This window comes from Drosophila ananassae, chromosome 2L, assembly GCF_017639315.1.
Source record: "Drosophila ananassae strain 14024-0371.13 chromosome 2L, ASM1763931v2, whole genome shotgun sequence".
Taxonomy (NCBI): Eukaryota; Metazoa; Arthropoda; class Insecta; order Diptera; family Drosophilidae; genus Drosophila; species Drosophila ananassae.
In genome coordinates this window covers 23,641,917-23,669,861 of record NC_057927.1, presented here as the reverse complement: position 1 = coordinate 23,669,861, position 27,945 = coordinate 23,641,917, and the positions used below count along the sequence as shown (strand labels likewise).

General features: G+C 41.5%; 4 protein-coding genes across 6 annotated transcripts in view; 3 read left to right on the top strand and 1 right to left on the bottom strand.

Moving 5' to 3' along the window:
- Window positions 1-7: 7 nt before the first annotated feature.
- On the top strand, window positions 8-783 carry LOC116656588 (E3 SUMO-protein ligase ZBED1-like). 2 transcript variants are annotated; one of them, XM_032456382.2, is made up of 2 exons: window positions 8-353; window positions 486-783. In XM_032456382.2, exons 1-2 carry the CDS (start codon window positions 162-164, stop codon window positions 660-662), a joined length of 369 nt encoding a protein of 122 aa, XP_032312273.1. In that variant the 5' UTR covers window positions 8-161; the 3' UTR covers window positions 663-783. The 2 variants fall into 2 exon arrangements, with proteins under 2 accessions (XP_032312273.1, XP_032312274.1); XM_032456383.2 differs by having other exon boundaries at window positions 138-382.
- A 553-nt stretch (window positions 784-1,336) lies between these two features.
- Window positions 1,337-1,853, bottom strand: LOC6501708 (39S ribosomal protein L55, mitochondrial). Its single transcript, XM_001955777.4, has 2 exons — window positions 1,670-1,853; window positions 1,337-1,613 (listed from the first exon to the last, which is right to left on the bottom strand). Exons 1-2 carry the CDS (start codon window positions 1,844-1,846, stop codon window positions 1,464-1,466), a joined length of 327 nt encoding a protein of 108 aa, XP_001955813.1. The 5' UTR covers window positions 1,847-1,853; the 3' UTR covers window positions 1,337-1,463.
- Window positions 1,854-1,875: 22 nt separating this feature from the next.
- Window positions 1,876-3,061, top strand: LOC6498845 (ATP synthase subunit d, mitochondrial). 2 transcript variants are annotated; one of them, XM_014910269.3, is made up of 2 exons: window positions 1,876-2,018; window positions 2,383-3,061. In XM_014910269.3, exon 2 carries the CDS (start codon window positions 2,398-2,400, stop codon window positions 2,932-2,934), a length of 537 nt encoding a protein of 178 aa, XP_014765755.1. In that variant the 5' UTR covers window positions 1,876-2,018; window positions 2,383-2,397; the 3' UTR covers window positions 2,935-3,061. The 2 variants fall into 2 exon arrangements, with proteins under 2 accessions (XP_014765755.1, XP_001955812.1); XM_001955776.4 differs by having other exon boundaries at window positions 1,979-2,066.
- A 1,423-nt stretch (window positions 3,062-4,484) lies between these two features.
- LOC6498846 (serine-rich adhesin for platelets) overlaps window positions 4,485-27,945 on the top strand; it is a 32,968-nt gene continuing 9,507 nt past the window's right edge. The window contains exons 1-2 of the mRNA XM_001955775.4: window positions 4,485-5,213; window positions 19,403-19,461. The gene's annotated coding sequence lies outside the window, so the exon portion shown is untranslated. The remainder of the gene's footprint in view (window positions 5,214-19,402; window positions 19,462-27,945) is intronic.

Genomic DNA, 27,945 nt, shown 5'->3' with positions numbered 1-27,945 from the left:
TCGATGTTTTTTCGCCACAATCGATGTTTTTGTCACATCACAAATTTTTTTTTTTTATTGATCCCCGCTTCAAAAAAGACAGGTTTGAATCACCCTACAATGCTGAGCAAGCGGCTAAAGCTTTGGAGCAGGAACTCCATAGTATAATCTAGAAATCTCCAATGGAAAAATCAACACCGCCGATGGAGCCTACACCACCAGTTGAACACGGCCCCTCCAAGGCTTTTTCATTCCTTGATTCTAAATTAAAAGCGAAGATAAATTCACCGCGAGCCGACGCTGTGATCCTACTAAGACAACATCTCGAAACCCAAAACGTGCCGGAAACATGCGACCCACTAAAATATTGGAAGGTGAATCACGGTGGACGGAAGTCCACGAGGTGACGACCTGCATGCCTAGGCGTGCGCGAGGAAACTCTATATATAGCCGAAGTTTTGATTAAGTTAATATCACAAATTTTAAAGTATTCTTTTTTGTTATAGACAAGAGCAGACATATACGAATCGCTGCAACAGGTTGCACTTAAATACTTCTGTGTACCAGGAACATCCTGTGTGTCCGAAAGGAGCTTCAGCAAAGCTGGACAGATAGTGTCGGATCGGCGCACTAGGCTCAAGCCTGGTGTAGTGGACAAGTTAATGTTTATTAAAAAAAATTAAGATATTTTTTCTTAATTAATCGTACCAAAATGTGAATATGATGATCTCTTAGGATTCGGATGATCTTTTTTTTTATTTAATTGCGAATAAAGCCTTTGTTTCTTTGTTGTAATTTGAAAAATATTAGTCTTTCACTTGCGCTATATTCTCTACTAATAAAAAACAAAAAAAAACATTTTTTTTTTCAAAACATCGATGTTTCACTCGATGTTTTTTTTGAAAACATCGAAAACATCGATGTTTGCGAACATCGATGTTTCTCCACCTCTATTTTCCACGAGCTAAAATAATTGTGTGTATCTAGGGAATGTCGATATATCGGGGTAGTGGAGCTGCCGGAATATTGTCTATTTTATGGTATTTTTTGATTGGTCACACTAAGGTCACATTTGGCGCAACTGCACGAAAACTCAATATGGATGCAATTTGACCTTTTCCGGAGCCATTATAAATCAAAGTAAATTACTATATGCCAAAAATCATGTTATGATATGGAATAATTTGGAAAATACTCCTACATTTTGGTTGGAAAAATTTCCCAGGTCATTTTGTACTCCATTCTTAGAAATAAATTTTATCACAGCATTTATATTTTTTGTTTTTTTAGGTAATTTTAAATGCCTTTTTTCATTTGCTTATTTATTTTTAAACTAAACTTCATTCAAATTTTAAAATTTTTCTATCTTTTTGCCGTGCAAGTTATTCAAAGATATGGCAACATACATCATGGAGCTGCCAGACTTATATAACATAGACTATTTTCTTTATTTAACAATTGTTTACATTTATGATGTATGAAAGCTACTTCTTTTTTTTAATGTACTTCATGTATTTCTTGGCATTGAAGTTATCTTCTACTTCTTCCATAATTTTCACCTTCTTGCGGGGTTTCCGGGCTTCCAGCCTAGCCTTACGTTCTGAATCAGACAAGGTACTAAGATCCAAAGGAAGCTACGAATACAGAATTATTAGATTGAAGTTCTATTGGGGATCCTGGGGTTATTTACCTTAATGATTTTACGCGGCTCGTGGTAGCGAATGTTTATTGTGGATCCATCGGGCTGCACAACTACTGTTGGATATAACCGGCAATATACAGACCGGTGCAGTCTCGTTACAGCAGTGGTGGCAGAGGATAGGCAGCGCAATTGCTGCACTACCTGTGGTAACTGTTTCAACAGCATTTCGGTTAAAGCACAATGAAAATATTTATCTTAAATTAAATCCACATGCAATTTGTTTTCGTAAGCCTGCTGATAGTGTGGCTGTATATTATGAAAGGGATGCCAGACCTGATTCAGATGTCAAAAGCTTGCCAGCCCTGACAGCAGGTATCGAGTATTTGTACTCAAAAGTGTAAGTGTTGGTACTGGGGCTGAAATTTATTATTTTTCTTAAAAATAAGTAAGGATCTTAAAGATAAACGATAAAAACGTAATATTAATAAAGTGGATAGACATGGAACCTATGTTTTGCCAAGCTTAACAATGAAACACCTTGGAATCTAAAACCTTGTGGAACTGAAGCCGAAGAAAAAAATTACATAATTTTTGCAAGCATAACTTCTGCTGTTTTGTTCCAAGTCGGTTATTTATGGAACATCCAGTTAGAGATCCACGGATCAAGAGGATTATAACCAATGAAACATAAAGGACCATCAAGCTAATTTGATTTTCCAGTCAGTTGACCTAACCTCATATGTTGCTTTTGTTTTCTTCAGGTCTTGTGCTCCAGAATGGCCGCTCGCCGTATCGCCCAATCCTCGATCAACTGGTCCGCTCTTGCCGAGCGTGTGCCCGCCAACCAGAAGAGCAGCTTCGGCGCCTTCAAGACCAAGTCGGACATCTATGTCCGCGCCGTCTTGGCCAACCCCGAGTGCCCTCCTCAGATCGACTGGGCCAACTACAAGAAGCTGGTCCCCGTCCAGGGACTGGTCGACAGCTTCCAGAAGCAGTATGAAGCCCTGAAGGTTCCCTATCCCAAGGACACCTACACCCCCCAGGTCGATGCTCAGGTCAAGGAGTCCCAGTCCGAGATCGACAGCTACAAGAAGGCCTCTGAGCAGCGCATCCAGAGCTACCAGAAGGAGATCGCCCATTTGAAGTCGCTGCTGCCATACGAGCAGATGACCATGGAGGACTACCGCGACGCATTCCCCGAAAGCGCCCTCGATCCCCTCAACAAGCCCACTTTCTGGCCCCACACCCCCGAGGAGCAGGTTGGTTACAAGTCCAAGGAGCAGCTGGAGGCCGAGGCCCAGGGACACCATTAAACCGCCTAATCGAGGTCTAGGGGTTCTGCCAGTGGTTGTTGGACAGTGCCGGGTGTCGTGGGTCGATTGTCGATTCGAAATGTAACGTTGAAGTAAAATACCCAAATTAAATTCATTAAAAATGAAATGTTTTGTTTTGAATGTACACTACACACATATAGGCACATCTATATAGTATGGAATGGATGTATATTGGTAAATTATATAAATTTCCGTAAATGCTTTTATATAATAGGAATCGAAGCCTAGTTAATATCATGGGACTTCTCAGATGTAACATCCTAATCCTACTAGAGGACGGCAGGAAACGTTTGAGATGGTTTGCGACTTGGCTACGTAGCCAGGCTGCCAGATTTCTGAATTGCCATTTTCTGTCGCTGTCAGAAATTCCCCGTAGAAGATTAAAATTTTTCTTTTTTACAACACGATGGTTTGGCACGGAACAAAATTTTCTTTATGATTTTCTTTCCTGTTTCTTGTTTTATGCAAAATTAATCCAGAACATTACATTCTGGGAACGTCTGCAAAAAAGTGTTGGAAAGCGACTTTAGAATACAATTTAAATTTTTAAAAAGGCCCGCGCAGCTCCATCGGCTGAACCACATGAAATTCTGTAACCTTTTTAATGCATTGTTAAAATTAATTGAATAAAAAATTTATTGTTCGTTTAAAAAAAATGTTGTTTTTTTTTTTTGACACACTGCATGGAAGGACAATATGGTCCCCAGCGATGCCTATATTTCGTCCCATTTCTATCAGATTCTTAAGCGGGATACCTTAAACGAATTTTAGATTGATTCTCCATCATTCTGCATTATAATCTAAGTACAAATTATTTTTCACATTTTTTGTTACATTTCCTTCAAAACTTATGAAACGGAAGGACAATATGGCCTCCAACGATGTCTATATCTGGGCTAATTTCCATCCGATTCTTGAGCGGAATACCTTAAACGAATTGTAGATCGACTCTTCATCATTCTGCATGAAAATCTAAGTGCAAATATTTTTTAATTTTTTTGTAAAATTTCCTGGGGGATCCCCTTCAAAACTTAACTGTCGGAGAATCATTCTGCATAAAAATCTAAGAACAAAATATTTTTTCAATTTTTGGCCACGTTTTCTGGAGGATTCCTTTGAAGATGTATGAAAATGGATAGGCAAAATTGGTCCCCAGCGATGGCCATATCTTTACTAATAATCAAGCGATTCTTAGGCTCAATTCCTTAAATGATTTTAAAAATTTTAAGTATTTTTGAATTGTGCCGCTAAAACTATGACCTCTCAATACTCTCGTGCATGTTTGATGGGCCTCATACCAACAAAACATACAGTATCAAACATGTATGTACAAATGGTCGCGACGGCTTCGTGAAAAACCCGAAACCGGCAGAAATCCGTTAAAAAAGCTGAAAAGCTCGTAAAATCTGGTTTTTGTATCTCACCTTTTGGCAACAACAAGAAGAGGGCCAAGCCGAAGCTTGTCTTGACCATCGCCGTTCGGCTTTTGGCTTGCATCTATAGAAGCGTTTGAAAGTATCTGTAAAATGTATCTCACCACGAACGTCTGAATCTTCGGGTCTGTGCTGAAGCACCGCTGTACCCCAACGATCACCGATCATTTGCGAGCGAAACGAGTTGAAGTGCAAACGTCTGCAGCGGAGTTCCAAGTTGTAAATGTGAAAAGTGGAGGGGATCCGTCCGTATCTCCCTATATCTATCGCTGGAATACAAAGTTGAACCAAGTTGGAATTTGTCACAATCGAAACACATAAATCTTGAATCGAAAAATATCTTGAATCACGCCGAATACCATCTGCAATTTGCATAAAGCGTTACTAAGACGCGCTCTGTCAGTTAACCCACTTTCTAAACGACCAAACCAAACAAGAAAAAGAAAAATATATTGAAAAGAATAATACTTCGACCGATATTCAGCAAACAACGAAACCAATTAACAAGCAAATAGTGCCAAGTAAATAACAGAAGGGTAGTGTCCAAGTGAATCACGGGAAAGTTTTAATTTTTTTCTACTCCTCAAAAGTGTGTAATAGTTCTAGTATAGAGGAAATCGCGAACCTAAACCTGGCTAAAATCTAAATCATTCAAAAGCCGCAAAAAAAGTTGACTGGAAAACGCACTGATACCTGAAACGCCCACAAACCGACGACTGTCAGTCAATTGAAACCACAGCAACAACAAGAGTAGCAGCAACTGCATCAGAAACAGCATCATCTACCAAGAAATACTAACAACAATACGGATTGCAAACAGACCGGGTAAGTTACACCATCGTACATCATCATCCAAAACAGCAACACAGGCTGCAATAATGGGGTTCATAGCTCGGAGAGAGCCTTTTGCCTTTTTGCATTCCCTTTTTTTTTTCTTTTCCACAAACTGCAAAACGAGTTAACAAGCTGCGGCTAATACCACGATCGATGATAGCCTGCAACAATGCCAGAGCCAGAGCCAAAGCCAAAGCTGGTTAGAACGGCTGCAGTTTCAGTTTTTCCAACTAAAAAATACCGATTACTATTAGTTATTTATTTGAAATAATAAATATTTTGATTTTAAGTTTTTGCTGAAACTTTATACAACTATTATTATTGACATTAATAAAAAAAGAAATAAGTTTAATAAATATGGGACCATTTAATGATAGTTTCTGGATTATATTATAAAATTGAAAAAGAGGAAGTTCTTAGAATTCCTTTCTTTTTTTAGAAACTTCTTTGAAAAATCCTGACTTATTTATTACAAAAGCTTATTTATAATTGAAAGGTTTTACTATAATAGATTGTTTAATAAAGTTCTTTAATATAAAATCTATTTGTGAAGAACAATTAATATTAAATTGAAAAAAGGATTTAGATTGAGATTAAATCATAAACTCCAACTTTTAGCGGGAGCTGAGGTAACAGGTATCCTCTCTTCGGAAATTCCCCTAAAAAGGGTTAGATACTGGGTCCAAAATCCTCAATCCCTCTGCTGATACCCTCCTGTTTTGGGGGCAGGCATTCCATATTTCATAATCCGCTGTCTGGCAGCATAACTTTTAGCACCTTGGAGCACCTTGGCAGTTTCGCATTTCACCAATGCACTCACACACTTGTACATTCGCCAGGGGAGCTATAAGGGGGGGCTATAATTTCTTCGGATAATTATTACTCGTCTGGCATATTTTGCTTTTTTTTTTTTTAAGTTGCTGTTACCAGTGCTGACTCTGTGAAATTTTTGCGTTAAAGCCAGAGTCTCGGTTTAGGTTTCTCGGATTTGTTGTTTTTTGTGCGCCCGTTTGCGTAAACACCTCGCGGATAATTTGGAGGGTATTTGACTTTAAAAATTACAATTTTAAAGAAAACCAGCGGATGTGATTTTTTTTTTTTTTTTGGCAATATTCATGTTATTCGATCTCCTGCTTTAAAACTCATTTTTTTTGCCAATAATACTGTAACCTGGCTTAGTGGATAAATATGAGTGGCTTGGGAAGTCATAGGAATGCACTTGAAAGTAATTTGAGCCACGTTAGGTAACAAAGGTTCGATCGATCTGGCCAAAGAAAATGATTTCAAGTAAGATGACTCAAAAATCTGCAACAGGGCGCCTAGGAAATTCCACCTAATGACTCAAACTTCTGGCAGTTGTTCAGATTCTATTTGATTCTAGTTGATTATTTTTAGAAATAAATATTGTTCATCCCTGTGTTTGCCCCTGTTCTGTTATTCTTGGTGCCATTGATGGTTTTTGGAATTAAAGTCACTGTCCTGCATGGCAGTTTCTTAATTGCCCAGCCATAGAAAACCCCCACAGTCTCCTCCTCTCGTATGGGCCATAAGACGTAACTCATAACCAATTCCCATGAATGAAATTCGCATTTCATTATGCGACGCAGCCGGTGGCCGGTTTGTAAACGTGTATTTATGGCTCTGGTGCTCTGAAGTCTGTGTATGGCGTTTTGGTTTTCCACAATCAACGACAATAGCTACGCACGTTCGCGAAAAAAAAAATAGAAATTGTCAATAAAGTGGCAAGAGGAGACAGCCATGGCTAAAAAAAAAAAGGCGAAACAGAAATTGCCACAGAAAAACGTGTTCCAGCGCCAGGGGGTTTGCTGGCCCATCCCATACACACAGAAAAAATAACTAATATTTGTTGCTAAATCCTGTTGAAAGCTTTAATACTTTAATTTTATTAACTATAAAGTAAAATAAATAAAATATTTTTCGCTATAAACACGCCTTTTTGTCGAAATCGTGCTGGCGAGTTGGAAAACGTGGACAGGGGGTGGCTGTAAAATTCGTATTAACTAAAGCTATCCAGTAGATACTTTCACAAAAACTCGTTCGAACAAATGGCACAAATATGAGCATTTTATTTTCCACAATTTGTATTCGTTTTATGCAATTTTTCAAGTTATTTTTTTTTTTTAGTTTTTGTTAGCATAGTTGCTTTATTAGCAACGTGCCGAAAGCAAACAAACCAAGCCAAGAAGCAAGCCAAACAAAAGGCAAATCAAGTGAACAAACAAGAAGTTTTTAAATGGAAAACTGCATTTTGGCACGAACTTTTGGGGGTTTGTCAGGCGGGGCGGTGGTAGATGGCAGGTTGGGGTTACGCAGTATTGAACAAAAAAAAAATCAAAAAGAAATAAACTACAGTGAACTCTATAATTATGCACATAAAGCACACACACACACACACAGCTCGTGGCGGGCAACTTTCCACTTTTCCTCCAAACTGTTGAGCATTTTCAAGGCACGCACTTGCTTGGGTTTTTCTGTTTCTGTTTACGTATAATTGTTATTTTTTTGTGTCCCGGCACTCATTGTTTCCCAAATATGTGTTTTTGAAATTGTTTTCGGCTATTGCGAGCGTGCTTTCATTGCCATTTTGCATAATAATCGAAATGGTGCTGATTAAACGGCGGCCGTAATTTCTGTCTGTGGTCATGGACTTGGCTTGAATGCCCTTTGTTTTCCATATTTTCGCCAGCTTCCACATCTCTCCGGTTTTTGTGTCATGCTGAGTGGGCGATAAGCGAGACGTGATTGATTGAATACAAGCTGGGAGCTCAGAGATACGACAGGGCCTGGGACTTGCCATTTGCCTCCGAGTCTGGGTCTGGCTCTTATCTTTGGGCCATGTTGTAGGTGATTTATCATAACAGGTTTGCAAGTTGCAGATACAACTTAAAGATACAAATTTCAAGCTAAAACTTTGGGCAGGCAGGTACTTTAATCTTGGCTTAAGATATAGACCATACCATACACCATATTATTTCCTTACTTAGATTGGCTAATTTCCTATTGATTTCTTAGAATTTCTAACACTATTATGGATTTTCGCTTTTGTGATGATGACGATGTGTTTTCTTTTTCGTATTCATTTCTATTTCCGAGTGTTAAAGGTTCAATTTCCGCCGACACCTTTGCTGTCGCTACTCTGGCCCCTCACCGGCGCGATAAATAAATAAATAAATATATACATAACTCGGAATACCCCAGCAATGATCGTTTCTTCTGCTTTGGAAGTAAATCATCAGCTTGTTGTTAATTTTTCGCTCCACTCTTTCCCCGTCACTGTCTGGGGCTATCTTCTGCCTTTCTTGGCACGACAGGCACGGCGGGTGAAAGTTTTCTCTTTCTTTTCGGCCAAACTCGAAAACTAAAGGCAAAAATTAACACAGAAATATAAAGAAATAAAAAAAAACGCAACAAAGCTGTTAAGTGTGCAATGCAAACATATATCTATGCACATATGGCCGCTTATATAAGCCGGGAGTGTTGGGGCTTTTGTTAAGCCGAAATGGGCATTAAAAACGCATAACAATTAATTGCTCGAAAAAACAATCAGCGACAGCGAATGAATCAAAAGTAGATGACAATCCGCTAGATACAGATTTGAATTAAGGGGGAAAATTGCAAACCACTTTGGCAGCTGCTACCGAATATCATCGGCTTTATCAACAAAGCCCGCCATGTAAACATTCCACGCATGGCCATCAAAGTAAATTACTTAATTTATGCCACAAAAGTGTCGTCGAGCGGTGCGGCGCGGCATGGCGCGCTTTCTACCGCCTGCCCCACCTAACCGCGATTCTTGCGTAAGCGCCAAGCGACTTTAAACGCATGCAAAACGCGTGCAGCGGCGAAAGCAGAGCGCCCATGTGAATATAGTATAGTATTGTAGTTGGAGTTACATCAGATACCATTTGACCCCGGGTTCAGATGACCGACACTGCTATTAAGTGCGTCTGACTGATAAGGGCCAATAATTGGAGTGCAGGCAGCTCCCTTTTTGGACCTTGCCCCCTCGCCAGCAAATCAATACAAAATTGTAAATAATTGAGGCAGCCCCAAAAAGACAAGGTCTGACCCTCATTATTGCTTTATCAGCTGAGAAAATGGGGAAGTCTGCCATTTATGGCAGTCATGGGGGAATGTAAAATGGAAAAATTCTCAAGTGCCTTGATTTCCAGAGCCCCCAAAGACCCCAAAAAACTGAAAAAGAAACTTATTTAGAATTCCAGATTCCCTGATTCTATTTAGAAACCCAAGGAAAAGAGCTAGAGAGCTAATAAATAAATCTTTATCACATGGATACTCCAGATATTGATCTACAAGGGAATTCCATTAGCCATTAATGCTAATTCAATTAAATTCAGTAAAAGTAATTTACTTTATTCGGAGTTAGCGCGGAAGAGAAATGCTGGAAGAAAGAAATGCTGGAAATGAAAAATGAAAGCGTTCTTAATTGCCAGACGGCGACGACACGGCAGCCTCAAGCAATTTTCAGTTGTTCGGATTGTTGTTTTTCAAACAATGTTGTTTTCTCCTACACTTGCTTCAAAAATATTTATGGACATGAAATGGAAATAACTTAGGATCTTAGGAGAGAGAAACAGGGCAGCCTTGCAATCAAATTGAAAATTTATCCGCGCTTCTGCACGCCACAGTTAGCTTTGCATCTGTATCTGTATCTGTATCTGTATGTGGTGCGCTGGGTGAGAAATGTATCTGCGACTGTGACTTCTTTCACATCATAGACAGACAGACAATAATTTCTAATGCGCCTGCTTACCAGCCGCCTCTGCTATGACTGCCTCACTGGCAAGTAATTGAAAAGCAAAGTGTGGCCACGGCACGGCGGCAGCAAATTGAATTATAATTTCAATTATGAACCGTTGAAAGCGGAAGAAAAGTCGGCAACAAAGAGCCTATTGAGCGGCCAGCTTACCCGCAACTGTAAATGAGGTTGCTCAGCTACAGATACAGATACAGAATATCTTCAGTATGAAAAGATACAAATCTGAGCGCTTAGCATGTCAATCAACGAAGAACAGTAAAACGCTTCTGGCCCCATGGGTCCAACACGATCCCAATCTCGATCTTGGCCAGCTTTAATTGCTGCCTAATGGCCTGTTGGCCTGTTGGCTGAGGCCCTAAAACCTCATCCGCCATGTGGGTCAGGTCACGACGAGCTTTTGACAAGCAAGCGGCGATTGTCATCCATAAAAATAAAAAATGATCTGTCAATAGCTCTGCCACAGATTGTGTTGCAACACACTTTATGAATGCATCTTTGTGGGTCTTGAAGGGACTTGCATAATGTATCTATACGAATGCTTGGGAAATCGGTATCTAGGGCTGCAGTTGTTACTCCCATCGGATGGACAATCCATCAGATATCGTTGGCAAATCGCAAGTGGCCTTGAATTGTGGTCAAGTTGGGCCGAGCTCTGAATGATTTCATCGCCAAAGTGCCAAAGCTGAAAGAGTACGGAACAAAAAAGAAACCAAAAAACTTGTCAACGTCTTTGGGGTTCATTATAATTTTCGCCACAAAGCCGATGACTAAACGCAATCAGGTTTGTGGCCCCGGCCCCCTACCGTCTTACCACATTACTCTTGGAATGATTTCGTTAGAACTTCCAATCACCGATTGGTACGAAAGTCTTGTCTCGAAACAGCTGCCACTATCAGTTAAGTTTATTTGAGTTTAGGCCATTATTGGCCAATCACGACTATAGGTTCTTGCCTCATCTTGCCGCTAATTGAGTTATTAAGTGTTGCACTTGCTGCTGCCACAATGCAATTTTTATTCGCGTAATTATCCGACATCGATTATGAACTCATTGAGCCGTGTTGGCCACTCCAGCTACCGCACTTTGCTTGGCCAGATTTCCTTGTTCACGGCCCGCTCCGGCTGTCTGGCCAGTTCCGGCTCTGCCCGGCCCGGCCCGGCCCGGCCCGGCCCCGGTGGTGAATGTGCAGCCACTCTCTGGTGTGCTGGGCCGGCCGCCTGTTTGGACTGAATGGTAATGGCTAATAATTGCAAGCCACGATTTCGCGAGGAGAGAGTGACGGTGATGGACGTCGGCCTGGCTGGCAAACGTCAATAAAAAGCGCGCTTTGAAGAAATCAATAAGTAATAAGGAAAAAAAATACAGCTGCAATTGCCTACGCTCCAGATACGAAGATCAATAACAATTTATGGTCCAGCATACAGCATGTGAGTAACTCTTTGAGAGTCACGTCTGCCATTCCCAAATCGCTCCAAATCGAACTTCAAATTCGTGATTTACTGAATGGGGCCTTTAAATCCCTCGACGGCTGGCAGCACGTGGGGCGCATTCTTTTGTGGCATAATTCCGGAAAGCTACAGCTATGTACACTCTCCTCCGGTTGAAGCCTGACTTGCGGCTTAAGGCAGCACCAGCTGCAGATCCAGTGGGCTGTTCTTGGTCTGGAATTTGGACTTTGGCCTGGCAAGCATTTTGGCTTTTCCTGCTGCTCTTAGCTGGTTTCAATTGTGGCTACACAGAGGGAAACTTGATAAAGTTTTATTTATCATAATAGAATAGTTTTAAGAGAAAATTTACAGAAATTTTGTTAGTGCATGTGGGCGGGTGCTCATTGTGGCAAGTGAAAACATTTTGAAAGTCGTTTCAAGTGGCACATGGAAATGTTTTTCCATGTTCTCGCTACAATCAACCATGTGTGTGTGCCGAGTGCTTGGAAACTGGGAGTAATTTTCCATTTTCCATTTCTAAAGTGTGCAAAATGCGTTGATTTATGGCAGTCTGGTGTAAATAATTACCAAGCTTTTGTCCGGGTCGAGGTCGTAATGCTACCAACTTTTTCATTACACTTCCAGCATATTTAAACTTTAAATTGGCCATCGAAAATCTCCAATCTCCCCATAAAATCGTATTATTAAAGCCATTATCGCACTGCCAACGCTTTAAGGCCCAGATACCGAATGGAACGCCCAAACATATTGAGTCAGCCTGTTGCTCACTTTTGTTTACCCAACAATTAGCCACAATTACAAAGTTGGGCAATTAAATATTGAAAACCTGTTCGGGTAGGAAACTTCATGATTTGCAGAGACTTCCTCGAGTATCTTTTCATCACAAAATCTTTGTCGAAACTTCAATTAGTTTCCGCTTTGTCTTGCTCAGAGCCTGGAAAATCAAATTATCAGTATTATTATTTTAATTAATTAAATGTCTTAACTTTGAACCAATTTCGAATGATATACTTTTTTGGCATGACTAATTTGCAGCGTTTAAGTAATCAAAATTGATTTCTTGCAATTAGATTTGGTAATTGAAAGCGACAACTGGAAATTATGCAAGTTATACATGGGAGGTAAGAAAAAAAAACGCCCAACTTGATTTTTAATTAACGAACCAAAAGTATCTCACAGATATTGCATTCATGAATCTCGATTTGGACCCAAAGTGTGTGAGCAGCTCCCCCTCTTATTTATTTTTTTTTTTCATTACTGTTGCTGCTGCTGCTCACATAACACTGACTTAAGCCGATTTGGGTGTTTTTCTTGCAACTTCCTGCTTATTATTATGACAACAGCAATCCATTAGACCCATAGACCCACATCAAGACCCAGTCCGATGCAAAACTCAACTGAGTGGCTCGTTTATCTGTGTGTGACACTTTTGCAGCTGCAGGAGAACCTAAGATTGCATTGAAGCAAATGATTTTGCTGTGGTATGCCCAGGGAAGGGGTATAGGAACTCCACCTCTCACTTCCTCCAGCTCCCTCCTGGCAGATGAACGACCTCAATGATGACTGACGGCCGGCTACTGTTGCTGCGGCCTGCGTTCTCCCGGATTGAGTTGCACGGATCATCTCGGGCAGGGGCGGCACTTGAGTGTTTTCAATTGCCACTGTGGGGAATGCGACCCGGGCTCAGGCCTAGGCCCAGACCCACCATTAGCAACATCATCTCTCCTTTCCCCCTTTTTTTTCTGGCCCCGCTCTTAATGCATTTGGCCCTTTGGTGAAGTCCAATCAGGCCATCGACTGCAATTATGCACTTGGGTTGCCCCTTGGCACTTCACACTTTTATACACTAGAAGTTTTTTTAATGATCTTCACATTACTCAGTGTCTAGTATAGAAATAAAATAAGTAGTTTTTGTACAGTGTACAACTGCTCTCGATTGATTGGACTAGCTTGCATGCGTGCAGTTCGTTCGAGGCATTTGTTTTCCACAAAAAGGCCACACAATCAAAATATTTTCACATTTTCATGCCTCAAGGCAAAAATAATGGTAAACAATGGCTGGCAATATCAAGGGGAAGGCTTTTGGCCGCCACATCTAAAGGTCATTCATGCCATTTCACAACATCCCCCCATGAATATGCATATTGTAGACATTGGGGTACATCCCATGTATTATGAAGATGATGATCAGCCAATGACCGAATACACTGGGAGCTCAGATTAGTAGATACACGGTTTTTTTTTTTGCATTCGACTTGGACTTCATTATCGCCGCCAAGAGCTCTGAACAACGGCTTTTGTGCGCTTTTTTTTATGTTCGAAGCCGCAGCGGAGCGTTTTATGCTCCGCTCTTGACCGGTTTGTACAGCTATTGACTCAAAAAAAAAAAGAAAAAAATCAAATAAAAAACCAGCTAAAAGGCAACAAGTTACCGGCTACCAAAGATTCCAAACCAAAGAGAACTCTAAGCTGAACTGCGAAGAGCTCAGAAATAACAAGAAAAACGGAACATTTTGCAATGCGGTGAGGTCAAGGGGTGACCAGAGATAAAGTTGCAATCAAAAGTGCTCGGCTACTGGAAAACCTAAAACCAAAACGACAAAAAAAAGCAAAATAGACACAGATATTCGAGAGCTAGATATCATGATGGAGGCCCATTAACCTTAGCCTGTGGTAACGAAACAAAAAAATGGCCAATGCTTCGGGCTGCCTCTGGCCAACAATTAATATTCAAAAATGTATGAGCTTGGCCTGTGGTTTGGGGCTCAGTTGGTTTATTTACTTTGGACAATTACAATGAAGGCTAAGGCCGTCTGATGCGAAAGAGGTGGCAAGCGTGGGCGCTTCTAAGTCAATGTCAAAAAGCATGTTGGGCTAATGTTAAGTGGTAACCACTAAGTAAACACTGCAAAAAATGTGTTTAGGTCATAGCCAGACTCTATATGGACAATACAGGTGGGTGAGGGTCTATAAAAAAGGGGTATATATATAATAAACAAATATTAGACAAACGAAAAGTCATAAAATAGTGTCATCCCGGGTAGTAAGCTATGACAGTGACTTAAGTTTTAACCAAAAAACTATAGATCTTTTAGAGTATTTTAAAAAAATAAATACTCACCAAACTCCTACTGATTTTTATCTCGTACTCTAACATAAGTTAGATATAGTTAAAATACCATATTTCAAGTAAAATTCTTTAAAACCGACATTAAGCTTATAATGCCTGACAAACGCCTCATATAAAAAGCTATTTACGAGTACAATCCATTTGAAGTTAGCAGCTAGCAGCAGAAAAAAACATTTCAATAAAGATCAGAATTTATTAAGACAGACACTATTTGCAATCTAGATAGACTCGTTTTCCCCGAGACAGAAACGGCTAATCGAAATGCTGTAACTTATGCATGTCGAGAAGGAAATCTGCAGGATGCCGTCAATTACTATTACGCGAATTACGTGAATTGCATAATGCCCCATACTACATAGACCATGCCACACTAGCTAAGGTGACACCGCTTTCCTCACAAATAACCAGAAAAGATGCATAAAGGCGGCTTGCATCGTTCTGTTTTTATTAGACAATTGATGTCGGCTTTAGATAGAATTTTTAAGAAGGGGAACCTCTAGAATAGGAAGAGGCATTTCCAATGCAAGCGGAACTGATCACTTAAGGGTGCTGGAGTGGTGGAGGGGGCGGTTCTCTGTGCCTGGTGGCCTAATAATAGCCTCAAGGGGTACGCATATCTAATTATATGGACATATATGTAAAATGCAGTTCCAGCTCAGGCCCCATCTTCTGCCACTTCTGGTGTTTAGGAAGCGCATAAATGAGGAGCGATCATCGTCATCCAGGCATTGTGTTTTCTCCCCCAAGAATGCTGACGATGGAAGTGCACTTCCATGCAGGCGTTTTCTCACTCAACAGAACCACTGAGCATAAATCTAAATGCTTTAATTAGTCATAATGTTTATTTTTCAAAAGGAAGGAGAGTTTTATTAAACATTTTTAGTATTTCAAGGGCTAGTTGTAAGTATTATACTTGGGAAGGAAGAAAAAAAGAATGATCTTCCATAATTATATGGCATATTATTTATATTTAGTTTAACTTTTTTCTTCAGTGCACTTAATTCTATATATGGTCTTGGTAGCACGTGTGCACGATCATGTGATTTATGACTCCACTCCCCCAAAGAAATGATTAAAAAGAAAGCTAACCTGTAACCTCAGTCGAGTCTAATTCAAAAGTTTAAATCACATCTGCATATGGAGGGGCATGCCTGGCTGGTCAACGAAACTGAAATAATATTTCGGTACTTTTGCTTTCCGACTTTAATTGAGTTGCGAAGATAGTGGTAGTCAGTTGAGTGATTTTCACTAGCCACGCACAGTGAACCTCGTAAATATACGTCCAAGCCAACCAAACACACACTCACAGCCAGAAGTTGGCTCACACGTACCCGTAAATTAGGCTCTGCCTTCGGCATGTAAGTTCTATTTTATTTATAAGCTCATAATTAAGTTCCCGACTCGATCGCGGATAGTCTTGGATCAAGCTTCTCTTTTTTTCTATTTTTGGGGTCATTCAACTTTCGATCAATCACTCTGCTGGCTCACTTCTTTTGTTTGCAATTCTCAGCTCTCCTTTCTACGCATTCCGATATGCAAAGATACTGTATCTGTGTATCTGTGGGGTATATCTTCTAATGGCCATTATGCGCATTACGCTCCTCGTGGCTAATTAACAGCGAAACAAAAATGCGAAGAGCTTTTCAATGCCTCTTTCGCAGTTGGCTTTGTCCAATTTGGCCAAGCTTAGAAATGCAAATTACCAAAATGAAAAAAAAAGACGGCTAACAGAAACCAGACAAAGACTCTGATGGACAGTGAAGGGATGTTCTTTGTTTGGATCCGGTTCTGATTCTACAGACTCTTCTCTTTTGCATCTGCAAAATATCTAATTAAATGTGCCAAATTTAATGATGATTACCTGGCTTAGACGGCGGTTGCAATTTAACTTGGATTTTGGCCAACCGGTCAAGGTGAAAGTTGCGCCACCTGACACGATGCCTTGACAGACAGCCCCCCCACAGCCTCTCCACTCTTGGCTCCATTTTTTTGACAAATTAATTGTGCGGCTAAGCGGCAATTAAATATGGCCAACAAAACTGCAAACTGCACTGGTTATCGGCCCGAAATATGTGTGGCACAGTGTGAATGCAACAATTTGCATGCCACTCAACGGGGCGCCACTTTTTGCACTTAAAGAAACGTTTTAATATTTGTATTAAAGATAAATTAAACTAGGCTTAGTATATATCTTAATATACCTTTTTCCCTGAGTTAAGTTGCTGCTGCAATGTCAATGCTTGAGTAAATTGACTTCAACTTCATTTGCGACATCCACCGAAACTTTTCTGCTCCATTGAAGCATTCGATTGAGCTCCCCACTCGAACCTGCAATCTGTAGAAAGTTGCAGTTGCACTATTAGTTGCAGTGGCAATGACACAGCCTATCGATGGATGGAGAAAGATCCAGACTCATCTGCATCTGAATCGCATTGATGCCTTGGCCACTTAACAGTTAGAAGAGAACGGGAATGGCTTCGGACCTGGCCAACAATAAAAGGGGGGCAAAAGGGGGAAAAATCTTTATAGGTAAACCCCTCATAAAGTAATCATTCGGGTTGAGGTGCCACAAGCCTAATCGATGACACAGTTCGGCATCCCTCTCGACCTAAGCCTCTGGCCGTCTAGGCCGTCTTCCAGAGTGGGTTTTTAGAACCGGTTAACTGCTTTCTGATGACACTCACAGTTATGGCCAAATAAAAGCCGGCCAGAATACGTTGGAGGCTGTGACTTATGTAAAGTATTGAGCTCCGAGAGCCGAAAGAATGTCTAGAAATGGTATAAATTTGAAAGAATGTTGTTGAGAGTATAGTTAAGAATTTCAGTAGCCATTTCTGCCTCACCAACCTTTCACAGTTTCTGGCCAAGTGGCTGAGGGAAAAAAGTTATCAAGACTCTCGGTAGAAACTTAAAAGTTCTTTTAAGGAAAGTTCCTTTTAAAATTTCTTAAGCAGGTTTAAGAGTTTCATTTATTACAGCATTACTTATTCCATTGCCAGCCATTTGACCTTTAGTGGCAACGGCCAAAAGACGTTAACCCGGGCGTGGGCACATGGCCATGTCATCTCCATCTTCATCACCTCATCAGCACCTCCAGTCTCATCATCGTCGTCGACGGAGATATCGCCGGTAGTTGTCATCCCAGCGATGAATGACAATTTGCAAAATGGCTCTGGGTGCATAATTTATGCAGATGCAACTGCAACTGCAACACGGCGGGAGAAGAAACTGGAACTGAAAAACTGGCGGCATTTAGCGCGTTGACTATTAAGGCGAACTTGTTATGACAGTGGCCGAGGGGTTCCGTGAAAGAGGGGGTTTCTTTTCAGCCCCAGACTGAGACTAAGCTTCAGATTCAGCTTCAGGTTCAGCTTCGCCCATGCATATTCAAACGCCATAATCCCAACGGTATTTTCATGCTAAATGCTTACTCACTTCATGGTGCAGAGTTGGTGGCTCGGCTAGAAAAACCCGTTTTTCCAGTAATGACCTTCGGTGTTGTTTTATTATCACTCCCGCTTCCGCTCCAGGTGCTCCCTTGGTGCGCTCCTCCTCCGCTATCCCACTCGGACTAGTGCCCCTTTTGGAGATATCTTGGAAATTCCGTTGAATCCCATAACAAAAGACCAAGTTTATGAGGTCCAAGTTAACGAAATTCGTCTGTCTCGGTTTCTGTTTGTTTACTGCAATTACCATTTTTTCTGGCCATGAGAATCTGTGTCTGTTCGCCAATTTTAATTAGCCAACTGACAACTGCCTGCAGCATTAGAATTTCACTCAGTTTGGAATATCAATTCGCATTGAAACCTGCCAGGCCGTTAATTAAACGCCACTCTCGCATCAAAATCGATAAGCCATAATGATGTTTTATGCAATTTGCATTCAATGCTCGGAAACAGAATAACAAGAGCTCTCCTGGGTGCAGTTCAGATTGATTATTTTACATATTTACGACCCACAGTGGGGTGTTTATTAAATAAAATAGGGAAAATCAGAATCATAATTCACTTAAACAGTATAATACGTGTAATTGGAGTGTATCATACTGATAAGCAGTGTTTGCAAAAAGAATTATTAATTACTGGCTTTAAATGCAAATATATTCAGGTCTGAACTCAATTACACATGGCCTTGCAGCGGTCACCTTTTTATCGGGGCCCGGTTAATTGACAATAGAATTAGTTTTCCCCTGTTGACCACTCGCCGGGCTGGCCAGAAAGAACGGACAAGTGCGCCGTAAAAGCCAAGCCACTGGCCCACGTTAACCTTGATGGAACACTTCTCTTTTTATCGTTTAAGCCACCACTTGGGAGTGCTCAAATGCATTTAAAACTGGCTGCACAAGTCTGGCCAGAGTTCTGGCCAAGTCGAGTCAAGACAAACGAGCCAAGCCAAACCCGGCCAAGACGGTCGAATGACAATATATATGTTGTAGCTTATGCAGCTCGATTACACATTTTCAATGGGGGGGTGTGGGCCAGAGAAGGTGGAGGAGCTTAAATGCTCTGAAATGCCAACCGTTTTTTTGAACCTCCAGAGGAGTAAGGTGGTTTTTTGAGTAGCTTATAAAATATGAGCTCGACGTGCATTGAATTCGGGTCATAACACGGCCAAAAGCTTGGCGTTTTAACATTTTGTAATTCGATTTTGAGTTATTCGCCACAAAATTGGCAAATTTTGCATGCGCGCCCTCAAGCGGTCATCGAACTGCTGCCAAATATTTATGGATTTATGCTGATTTATTAACATTACGTACAATTTTCTTGCTTTCTGGCTAATGAAATCCCTATGTTTCTCTTGCAGATTGCACTAACCATCAATTGAATCGAGGAAAACCACGACAGAGGCAAAAGTTCAAGCAGGTAAGAGCTGAAATCGAATTCACACAGAAGGCAAAAATGCGTAACGAAAGCGTAACTTGGTAAGGCGGGTGAGGGCTCGTTTTCCATAATTTGCACTTTCGTTGCCAAGGCAATTGGCATGCCAATACCTGGAGTTGTTTTGGGCCCACTCCCAGGCGGCTCAGAAACCTGGCTGGTAATCTGAGGCGGCTAACAATGTGTTGTCAGGTGTGCTCGCTGGGGTTGGGGGGGGTGGCGTTTTTCAGGCTTTCTGGCCAAAGACCAGGAAGACTGGGGGACCTGGCTGGTTGGGGCATGGAAGCGATTTCAAATGCAACTGGCATCTGGCAGCCTGTCGAACAATGGCAACTTAAACGGCAGCCAAAGTGTTCGAAGTGTTGCAATTGTTGGCAGCAGAGTCTCCGTAATTGGCCGCTTATTAAGATGTGTGTTAAATGACGCAGAAATTATGCGAGTTCCGAATGCCAATGAACTCTTCTTTTTTTTATAAGATTCGGGCCTGTGAGATTCAGAAAATCGCTTTCGCTTGGAGGTTTTGTTTCTCGAGGCAGCTTGAGAAACTTTCCATTGTGCTAGAAGCACATTCCAACCTGTATACTATATATATCCTATATTCATTTAATGCGAAGATAAATCTAATTTCATAGAAAATTTATTGTACAACTCGCCCATAAAAGCGACAGAAGCAGAAGTAGTGAGTTGAAAAAAATTCCACTCCATTGTTGATGGAGATGTTTGGACGTTTCGTGGTCCGTAGACCTCGGTCTGCGGTCACAATTGAATAGATTTCCAGATTTACTTTTCCAGTTAGGAACATAAAACAAAAAGGCAAAAAAGAAGCGCCACAAGATGAAAACGAAACTGAAGAAATGGCAGCTGCATTCGACAACGTTTAGTCTCAGCGATTTGCTTTCGAATGATGGCGAACAATAAACTTTCCATTTCAAACAAAATTACACTCGACTCGCTAGTTGCGAGTCGCGACGAGATGAAAACAAAGCAAGACAAATTTATCTAGTTATCTGATGGCAGCCCCCCCTTAGACTCCTCCTGGGTCTCCAGCCACTTTCAGTTTAAAGGAGAATTTGGTCTATTTCGTGGCAACTCCCACTCGGGCAACTCAACACAAAAATCTTTTCAGCAACAACTGGGAATGTAAATGTTGCATGTCATGCCACAAAATTCCACTCCACTCCACTCTATTCCATGCCATTCCCATACCCCAGGTGACATGTTGCACACGTGTGTGGCGGACTGTCACGGACTCCCAAAGCTAATGCTGCTATGCTATCTGCTCTCCACTGGTGTTTGAGGTCTGAGGTCTAATGCCAGCTGCCTGGTTCCCGGTGCCCGCTGCCCGCTGCCCGTTGATTTGTTGCATCGTTTATGTGGCGGAACTGTTTATTAATTAATGAGCACATTTTGGCTTTATTCTGCTTTAAACGTGGCCAGCCAGCGATTAGGTGTTAACTGTTTTTTCCACCCTATGTTAATTGAGGTAAATGAGCAAGTGGCATGCAACATTCTGGATAAAGATAAATGGGGAAAAGTGGCAGCAATAGTGGATGGTGGATATTTTAAATTTCTCTCAGTGCCTCGGCTTCTGTTTAAATGGCTGATGTCTGTCAAAATGATAATGGCTTTCGGTTAGCCACCGGTAGATGGCGCTCTGCGATAAGCCAAGACTCCACTCGAATGCCTCAAATGAAACTGTCAATTGCATTGGCCGAACACACGCCCCTCCTTCCCGCCCCGCTCTTGGCCTGCTTTTGCTTACCAATTTTGGTGTAGGCGAAGCAGTGAAAGTTGTTGCCAAAGCGGACTCTGGTGGCCCACGAGGGGGGGCTGAGCACTGTTAAAGGGGGTAATTAATGCCAATTAAATGTCAAACAAGAAAACAAATAATTTTACGCTGGGCGTGTCGCATCCAGCTCGTTTCAATTTAATTTCTGCTGACCAAACTTTCGAAAGACGAGATTAATTAAGCCAAGTTCAAAGCCCACAAGCCCAGTCGGTTCAATTGATTTAATTTTCCCATGAGCCGTGTTGCAAGTGCACTTTCTACATCTCAAAGAGATGAGGAAAGAAAGGCTTTTGCCAAAGGCTCTAACAGGGTGTGAGTGTGTGTGGCAAGAGACGCAAAACAAAATAATTTATGATTATTTAATGCAGTGCTCATGCTGCAGGTTGCATCTGTTAGCTGGGAGGCTGCAAGTTCATTGCCCAAAGACAAAACGGGAAGTTGGCAAATGCAAATTGATTCGAGTACTTTTTGCCCTGCAGTTGTACTGCCTCAACCCCTTCAACCCCCCCTTATACCCCCTGGCTAATTGCTTGTCGCTGTCAACATGTTTTTTGTTGCTGTTGCTGCTGCTGCTGCTGTTGCAGTTGCATCTTCCTCTCCTCCATTGAACTTTGAACTTGGCCAGCCTAGCAGTGGTTTACTGACTTTCTTTTGTTGTTTCGTGGTGCCAGCTGACAACAGATGTGCTGCACTTCCAACGGCAACTAGCGAATGGCAACTGCAACAAGAGCAATTGCCACAGCTGCCACTCATCTGGCGTGTGTGTGTGAGTTGTCCTCTCACATCCCGTGTCTTTTGTCTTTAGCCTCCACATTGTTTGGCCTTGCACACAGTGCGTATACGTAATCTGTGTGGGCCTTTGTTTGGCAAACGTTGCGTGCCATTTGAGTCCAATAACTGATGGCTGACATCATACTGTTGCACTTTGAGCATTTCAGAAATTTCAGTTGAAATTCCAGTACCAGTTGGGGTAGGCTTTTGTCAGAATTTGTTGGATTTTCAAGGAAAGTATTGTCGTTTAAGCTTCATCATCAAAAGGTCCTTTTGGATTCCTAAATAGTCTTGAAAGAAAACCACCTACACTTAAATATTCCACCGTTGATTTGCCTGAACTTTTTGTGTGTTTTGACTACTAGCTGGTATAGTATTTGCCTTTTCAAAATCCAATAGCGTGGCTGACCTTTGGCATACAATTACAGTCAGCCTACTAGCCATCCCCCAGACCCTTCACCATCACCACCGGTTCCTCGGTTGAGACATTCGCCTCAGACCACCGCCAGACATCGACGATTGTGTGTTGCTCAATCCGAATTCGGCAAGTTGTTCTCTTATTTGTTTTTATATCTGGTATTTCATATTCTAATTGTGCAATAAAAGTCAAACAAACAGGCCCTCATGCTTAAAGGCCTGAGTTTGTGAGGGGGAACTGAGTTCAGGTAGTGAAGCCATAGAGGAAACAATTGTTCTTCGGCGAGCTCTTGGGCGTTTATTGTTCTGGTCAAGATTCGGGCCGTAGACAAAGCCAGCCAGATAACCGGATAAAATGGCAGTCAGAGGCAGCCCGAGGAAAAAACCCCAAAAAAAGACTTCAAAAACTAAAGTGTTGCAGCTGTTTGGTAACCGCAAAAAGTATGTGTTCCTGTTGAATGACTCATTGCCGGTGCACTTAAAGCCAATGTTGCTGGTTGGCCATTACAAATTGGTCAGCAAATTGGTAGGAATGTGGCGCCAGGCTAGCCAGGCCATGTACCCGCTAAAAAATTATCCCACGCAACAGGTTCTTAGTTTGGAATACCATATGCGGTGTCCCCAAATGCAATCAACTGAAAAGTTCTTTTCCACTTTACTTTTCCACACACTCGCTCGTACTCATTACGGCTTTGAACGCCTCGTAAAATATTTTAACGTCGAGTTATTAAAAATTAAGCAAAAGCCGCTTTAGTCGGGTTTGTCGTAAAATTCGTAAACTTCCAACAGAAACACCAGCTGTGGTGGCTCGGATACAAAGTTGAAATCGGACTCCAATTTCCAGAAAGCGACACATTTTGTGCCAGAGGGTGAAGGAATGGTTCCTAAAGAGGGGCTGTGGGGTAATGGTACTCCTCTTTTTTTTACTTTTTATTTAATTAGGCAAGATGTTGCCAGAACACATGTGAGTCGAACACAAAAAACAGGAAAACAACCATACACAGAAATTACATTTGAGGTTTAAAAGAAGACTAAAGTTTTAGACTTCCATTCAACTAGATACACTTGGAGTTAGCTCTTGTTTTTACATTATTTCTGTTTTATTTATATTATATTAGTAGCTTCAATTTTTTAAAGTGCATCCAAGTGAAACAGGCATCTTAAATGTGGTCTCCTGGCAACAGTTGCATCAATGGCCGCGTTTTCTTTTATTAATTTGCACTGTCTTGTGCCGATGTTGCTGCAATTTGTGGTGCTGCTGTTGCTGATTCCTTGGTCTTTTTTTCATCTTCTTTATTCTGCGTCACGCAACAGCAAATGAAAACGAAGACGACATGGGAACTTAACCTTGAAATACATGTTTCTTTCCGCAGAAGCCTTCGTCTTCGTCTCCTCCTCCGACTCCTACTCCGACTCCGCATCCGCCACCGCTATTCTGTGAGGAGGAAGATGTGGGTGCCGCATAAATTCGAAGGCTTTGCTTGATTAAAGAAACATCTCCCCGGGAATACCAGGGACTTTCGTTTGGCGAAAATGAACATAAAACATTTCGCCGTAATAAACTGGAGCCTAAAAATAAACCCCAAACTTTGCAGGGCCTTGAGCCTTGAGACTCTTAGGCCTTATCGGCTTAGCGGGTCGGTCGGTAAGGAATGGCAACTTCAATTAACCCGACATTATGTGCTCCCGGCCATTGAATGACAAGCAATATTGACAGCCAGTCGCGCGACTGTGAGCTTTTTTGGTCGTTACTCAAGATAATTGACAGACGAACAAGTTTAGGTCCAAGACATGCCAATTGGCAGAATATGTCAGGCTATCAAAAAAATCAAGCTAGCCGAGAAGGAAGTCTTGGGTGGTCTTGTGTAACCCACTAAGCTGGAAAGCCACCTCAAATCCGCTTTAAAAGTGTTAAGCTAAAGGGTCCATTAACAGCTTCTCGGCTAACAAGAAACCAAACTCAATCTTTCCACTTTAATCAGTCACTTCTTCTAATACATAGCAGGTAGTAGTTGGTAGTTGGTAGTCGTCGACTATGTTTATGCTCAAAAAGGCTTCAAAAGGCCGGCGGCACAAAAGTAATCAACCTCCCCCTCTCCAAACAACTTCTTCACAATTTAATTGCTGCTGTGCTGGATGTTGCCGTTGACGCAGCAACATTTGCTGCTGATGTTGCTGTTGCTGCTGATGTTGCTGTTGCTGCTACTGGCATGTTGGTGTTGCTTTCATGTTTTCCTTTCTGTTGTTAGGCTGTGGTGGCCCAAGTTTGTTGTATTACCTGTTGACAAAATTGCCCTGCTGCCTGCACCGACATCCGGCAAGTTCTCGAAACTCATAGCCGGAATAGCTATATCCAAAGCTAATGGCAAGTTTGACTTGGCTTTAATTAAACAATCGCCAGCCAGCCAGCCAGCCAGCTTGGGCGTGTGAACGAGGAAACGTGTATATACAAATTTTTTGGCTCATATCACTGGTGTTTAATGGTAATTTGGCATTGAAAGTTGCAAACAAAACAAAAATGTACTCAAGAAATAAGAGTTAAATTGGATATTGATTTCAAATAGATCATATTTCTTGCTCCTAAAGTTGTAGGTCTTATTTACTTATATCCATCATTAGAGCCATTATCCATCAACATTTTTTTTCTCTGTAAAAAGTTTCAATTACAATCGGCACAAGTTTTCAATGGCAACAATACCAAAGTTTCCCACATAAGCACCTGATTATATTTGTAAACGTAATTAGATACGACTGCAATGGGGAACAATGCATCGAAAGCAAGTGCAGGGCATAATCTTGAACCTGAACTTTGAACTTTGGCTTAACCGCTTGAGAAACTTGAGAAAGCCATAAGCTTATGTCGGATTATCCGTACCAGTTTTTGACTTGAAATTCTGTCAGTCTTTGGCGGCGCCTAATTGGCAGTTTGCCTTTAAAGGCCCGGAGCAAATAGTTGACATTTGGCCAAGTCGCCCACAACATCCGCTCATACTCTGGGTGCCCAACCCAGTCGGCCAGAATTCCGTTGGACAGAAAGGCATATCCAAGCATACCCAAGCAAATGTAAACACCTTAAAGTCGGAGAACTGTGGTCCTGCTTTGCATAATCTTTAGCATATCGCAGGTGGCTTTAGCTTCTGAATATATTTATCCAATAATACTCGCTCGTATACATAAAGATAAATGTATAAATAAACCCCAGAAGGGGGCCAGCACTGCCACGCATAAATCTCACGTGCAAATGTGGAACAAAGCGTCCCCTCATCACTCCATTCCGATTTCCAGTCGGACTACCATATCTCTGCCCATCTCATCTCTCGCTTCATTTCATTTCAATTTTATTTTTCTGCTTTTCGCTTTTCTCTTCATTTTTTTGGTTTTTGTTTTTAATGGGAATCAGCACTCGATGATTAAAATTTTAATTCGGTTCTGGAATTTTTGGGCTGCGGTTTTTCGGGTGAATCAGCCAAAGCAACGAACCGATTTTAACCCACTTTCGGCGCACACATGAGCCTCTTATTCTCACTTTTGGCCAAAATAAAGTCAGCAGCTAAGCCAGAACTAACACAAATTCTAGGATGTGATTGCAAAGAATGGCCTGCAGCATTCTAGCTGCTGCTGCTGCTGCGGCACACTCGAATTTTTTGCCATTGGCCAAAAACCTGCTGGCCTCGATTGGCAAGACGGCACGATGCGGTCAAGCTAACTGTTTTCCTGGCCTGCAGGCGGCATACAAAATATCCGGCCTCCCGATTCGATCCGATCAGATTAAAGCAAATACAGACTGCCAGAATGCAAAGCATCGAAATAGGCTGCCGCCAGAACGCAGAGGAACGGGTTTCGATTAAACGGGCATTTTCGTGTGCGTCCAATGGGATTCACAGCGTTTAAATACAACTGGTTAGGAAAAAATAGGTAATTAAAAAAAAAAAAAATGATTTAATAGAAAATGATCCGCTCAAGAATCGGATAGAAATTGGCCAAGATATAGCCTTCACAGGGGGTCATATTGTCCTCCCCATGACACTTTCTCATTTTGAAGGGGATAGCCCAGAAAATTTCACGAAAAATGTAAAAAATATTTTGCTTCTAGATTTTAAGGCAGATTGATGGAGAATCGATCCACGAATCGTTTAATATATTCCGCAGACGAATCAGAAAAAAATTGGCCAAGATATAGGTATTGTTGAGGGCCCTATTATGGTTACATACATTTTTCTTAAAAAACCTAAAACACTATTCTCATGTCCAGCACTGTACTTGCAATATGGAAATCAAGAGCAGATCAAGACGGCGCATCGACTAAATTGTGACGCCCACTGACTGCGAAGAGACAAAAAAAAAACAATCCTGGTCTTTGAACGTCCAACGGAGTATTTGCCTCGTGATCCACTCGCCTTAGATAGCCAACATGGCTAACGAGCTTTTGGCATCCTGGCCGGGCCGAATAAATTAGCCATTTTGGTCAGGAGTTTAGCGCTCGCCTCGTGAAATTTATGTAGATTTATTTGTGTAACACTTTTGCTGCAGCAGCACCACCAACATCAACATCACCAGCAAACAGAAAAAAATAAAACAAATGAAAAACATCGACAAACACGCCTTGATATCTCTTTTCTTGGGGCCAAGTATCTTAGACGGTGAGATGGAAACAGCATTCCTGTTGCCAACCCAACTGCCAACTGCCAACTGCCAAACTTGAAAAATAGCTTAAAGATGTTGTCTTCGATGTTGCTGCGGCATTCCATTTTGAGTTGCAACTGCCTTGCCACACCATCATCTTCATCTTGGGCAGACGAAGCATATATGTTTGTATTTACGAATAAATGGAATATATGGTCAAATGGGCTGCACAATTTGTTGGACATTTTCAACATTTCTTTTTGCCTTTGACAGTTTTCCAAATGCAATTGGCTATTTCACTTTTTTCGCTCAATATTGCAGCTCCACTTGCTTTCCATGAGAATGGGCACAACTCTCTCGACGTGATGGCTTCGGCCTGGCCATAAATAAATGGCCAATCGATGCCGCAACCGAATGCAAATGAGTGAAAGAAAAAATGCAAACAATTAACAGACAAAAAGCCAAAGCAAAAATAGACTGGGGAGTTGGGGAGCAAAACAAACGGTAACAAAAACCGCACACTGAAGCTAAAATTTATGTGTAACAATGCGGGCAAAAAGTAACATTTAGCCACCACAGTTATGCAATCTGGGCCCCCTTCGCGTCTTCATTTGATACCAATTGTTTCGGCGACCGCATTGCACAAAGCCAAGATTTATGCATATTAACGTCAAGTCAAAACGCTGACCCAAAATTGCAGATTTAGCAGCAGCAGAAGCAACAGCATCAGAAGTAGCAGCAACATCTGTGGCAGCAGCAACATCTGCGGCAGAAATCAAGCGTACAACACTCGGAAAAAAAGGCATTCTAAAAGGGGTTATATTTTTTTATGAAACTTTTGGCAAACAAGGTCTTTATTGAATAAAATC

Excerpts from the sequence above, each read along its gene's own strand:
- LOC116656588 (XM_032456382.2), top strand. The coding sequence starts at position 162 with ATGGAAAAATCAACACCGCCGATGGAGCCTACACCACCAGTTGAACAC. Across the intron at positions 354-485 it reads ACCCACTAAAATATTGGAAG|ACAAGAGCAGACATATACGA; the intron begins GTGAATCACGGT and ends TTTTTGTTATAG.
- LOC6501708 (XM_001955777.4), bottom strand. The coding sequence starts at position 1,846 with ATGCTGTTGAAACAGTTACCACAGGTAGTGCAGCAATTGCGCTGCCTA. Across the intron at positions 1,614-1,669 it reads AGCCGCGTAAAATCATTAAG|CTTCCTTTGGATCTTAGTAC; the intron begins GTAAATAACCCC and ends CTGTATTCGTAG.
- LOC6498845 (XM_014910269.3), top strand. The coding sequence starts at position 2,398 with ATGGCCGCTCGCCGTATCGCCCAATCCTCGATCAACTGGTCCGCTCTT.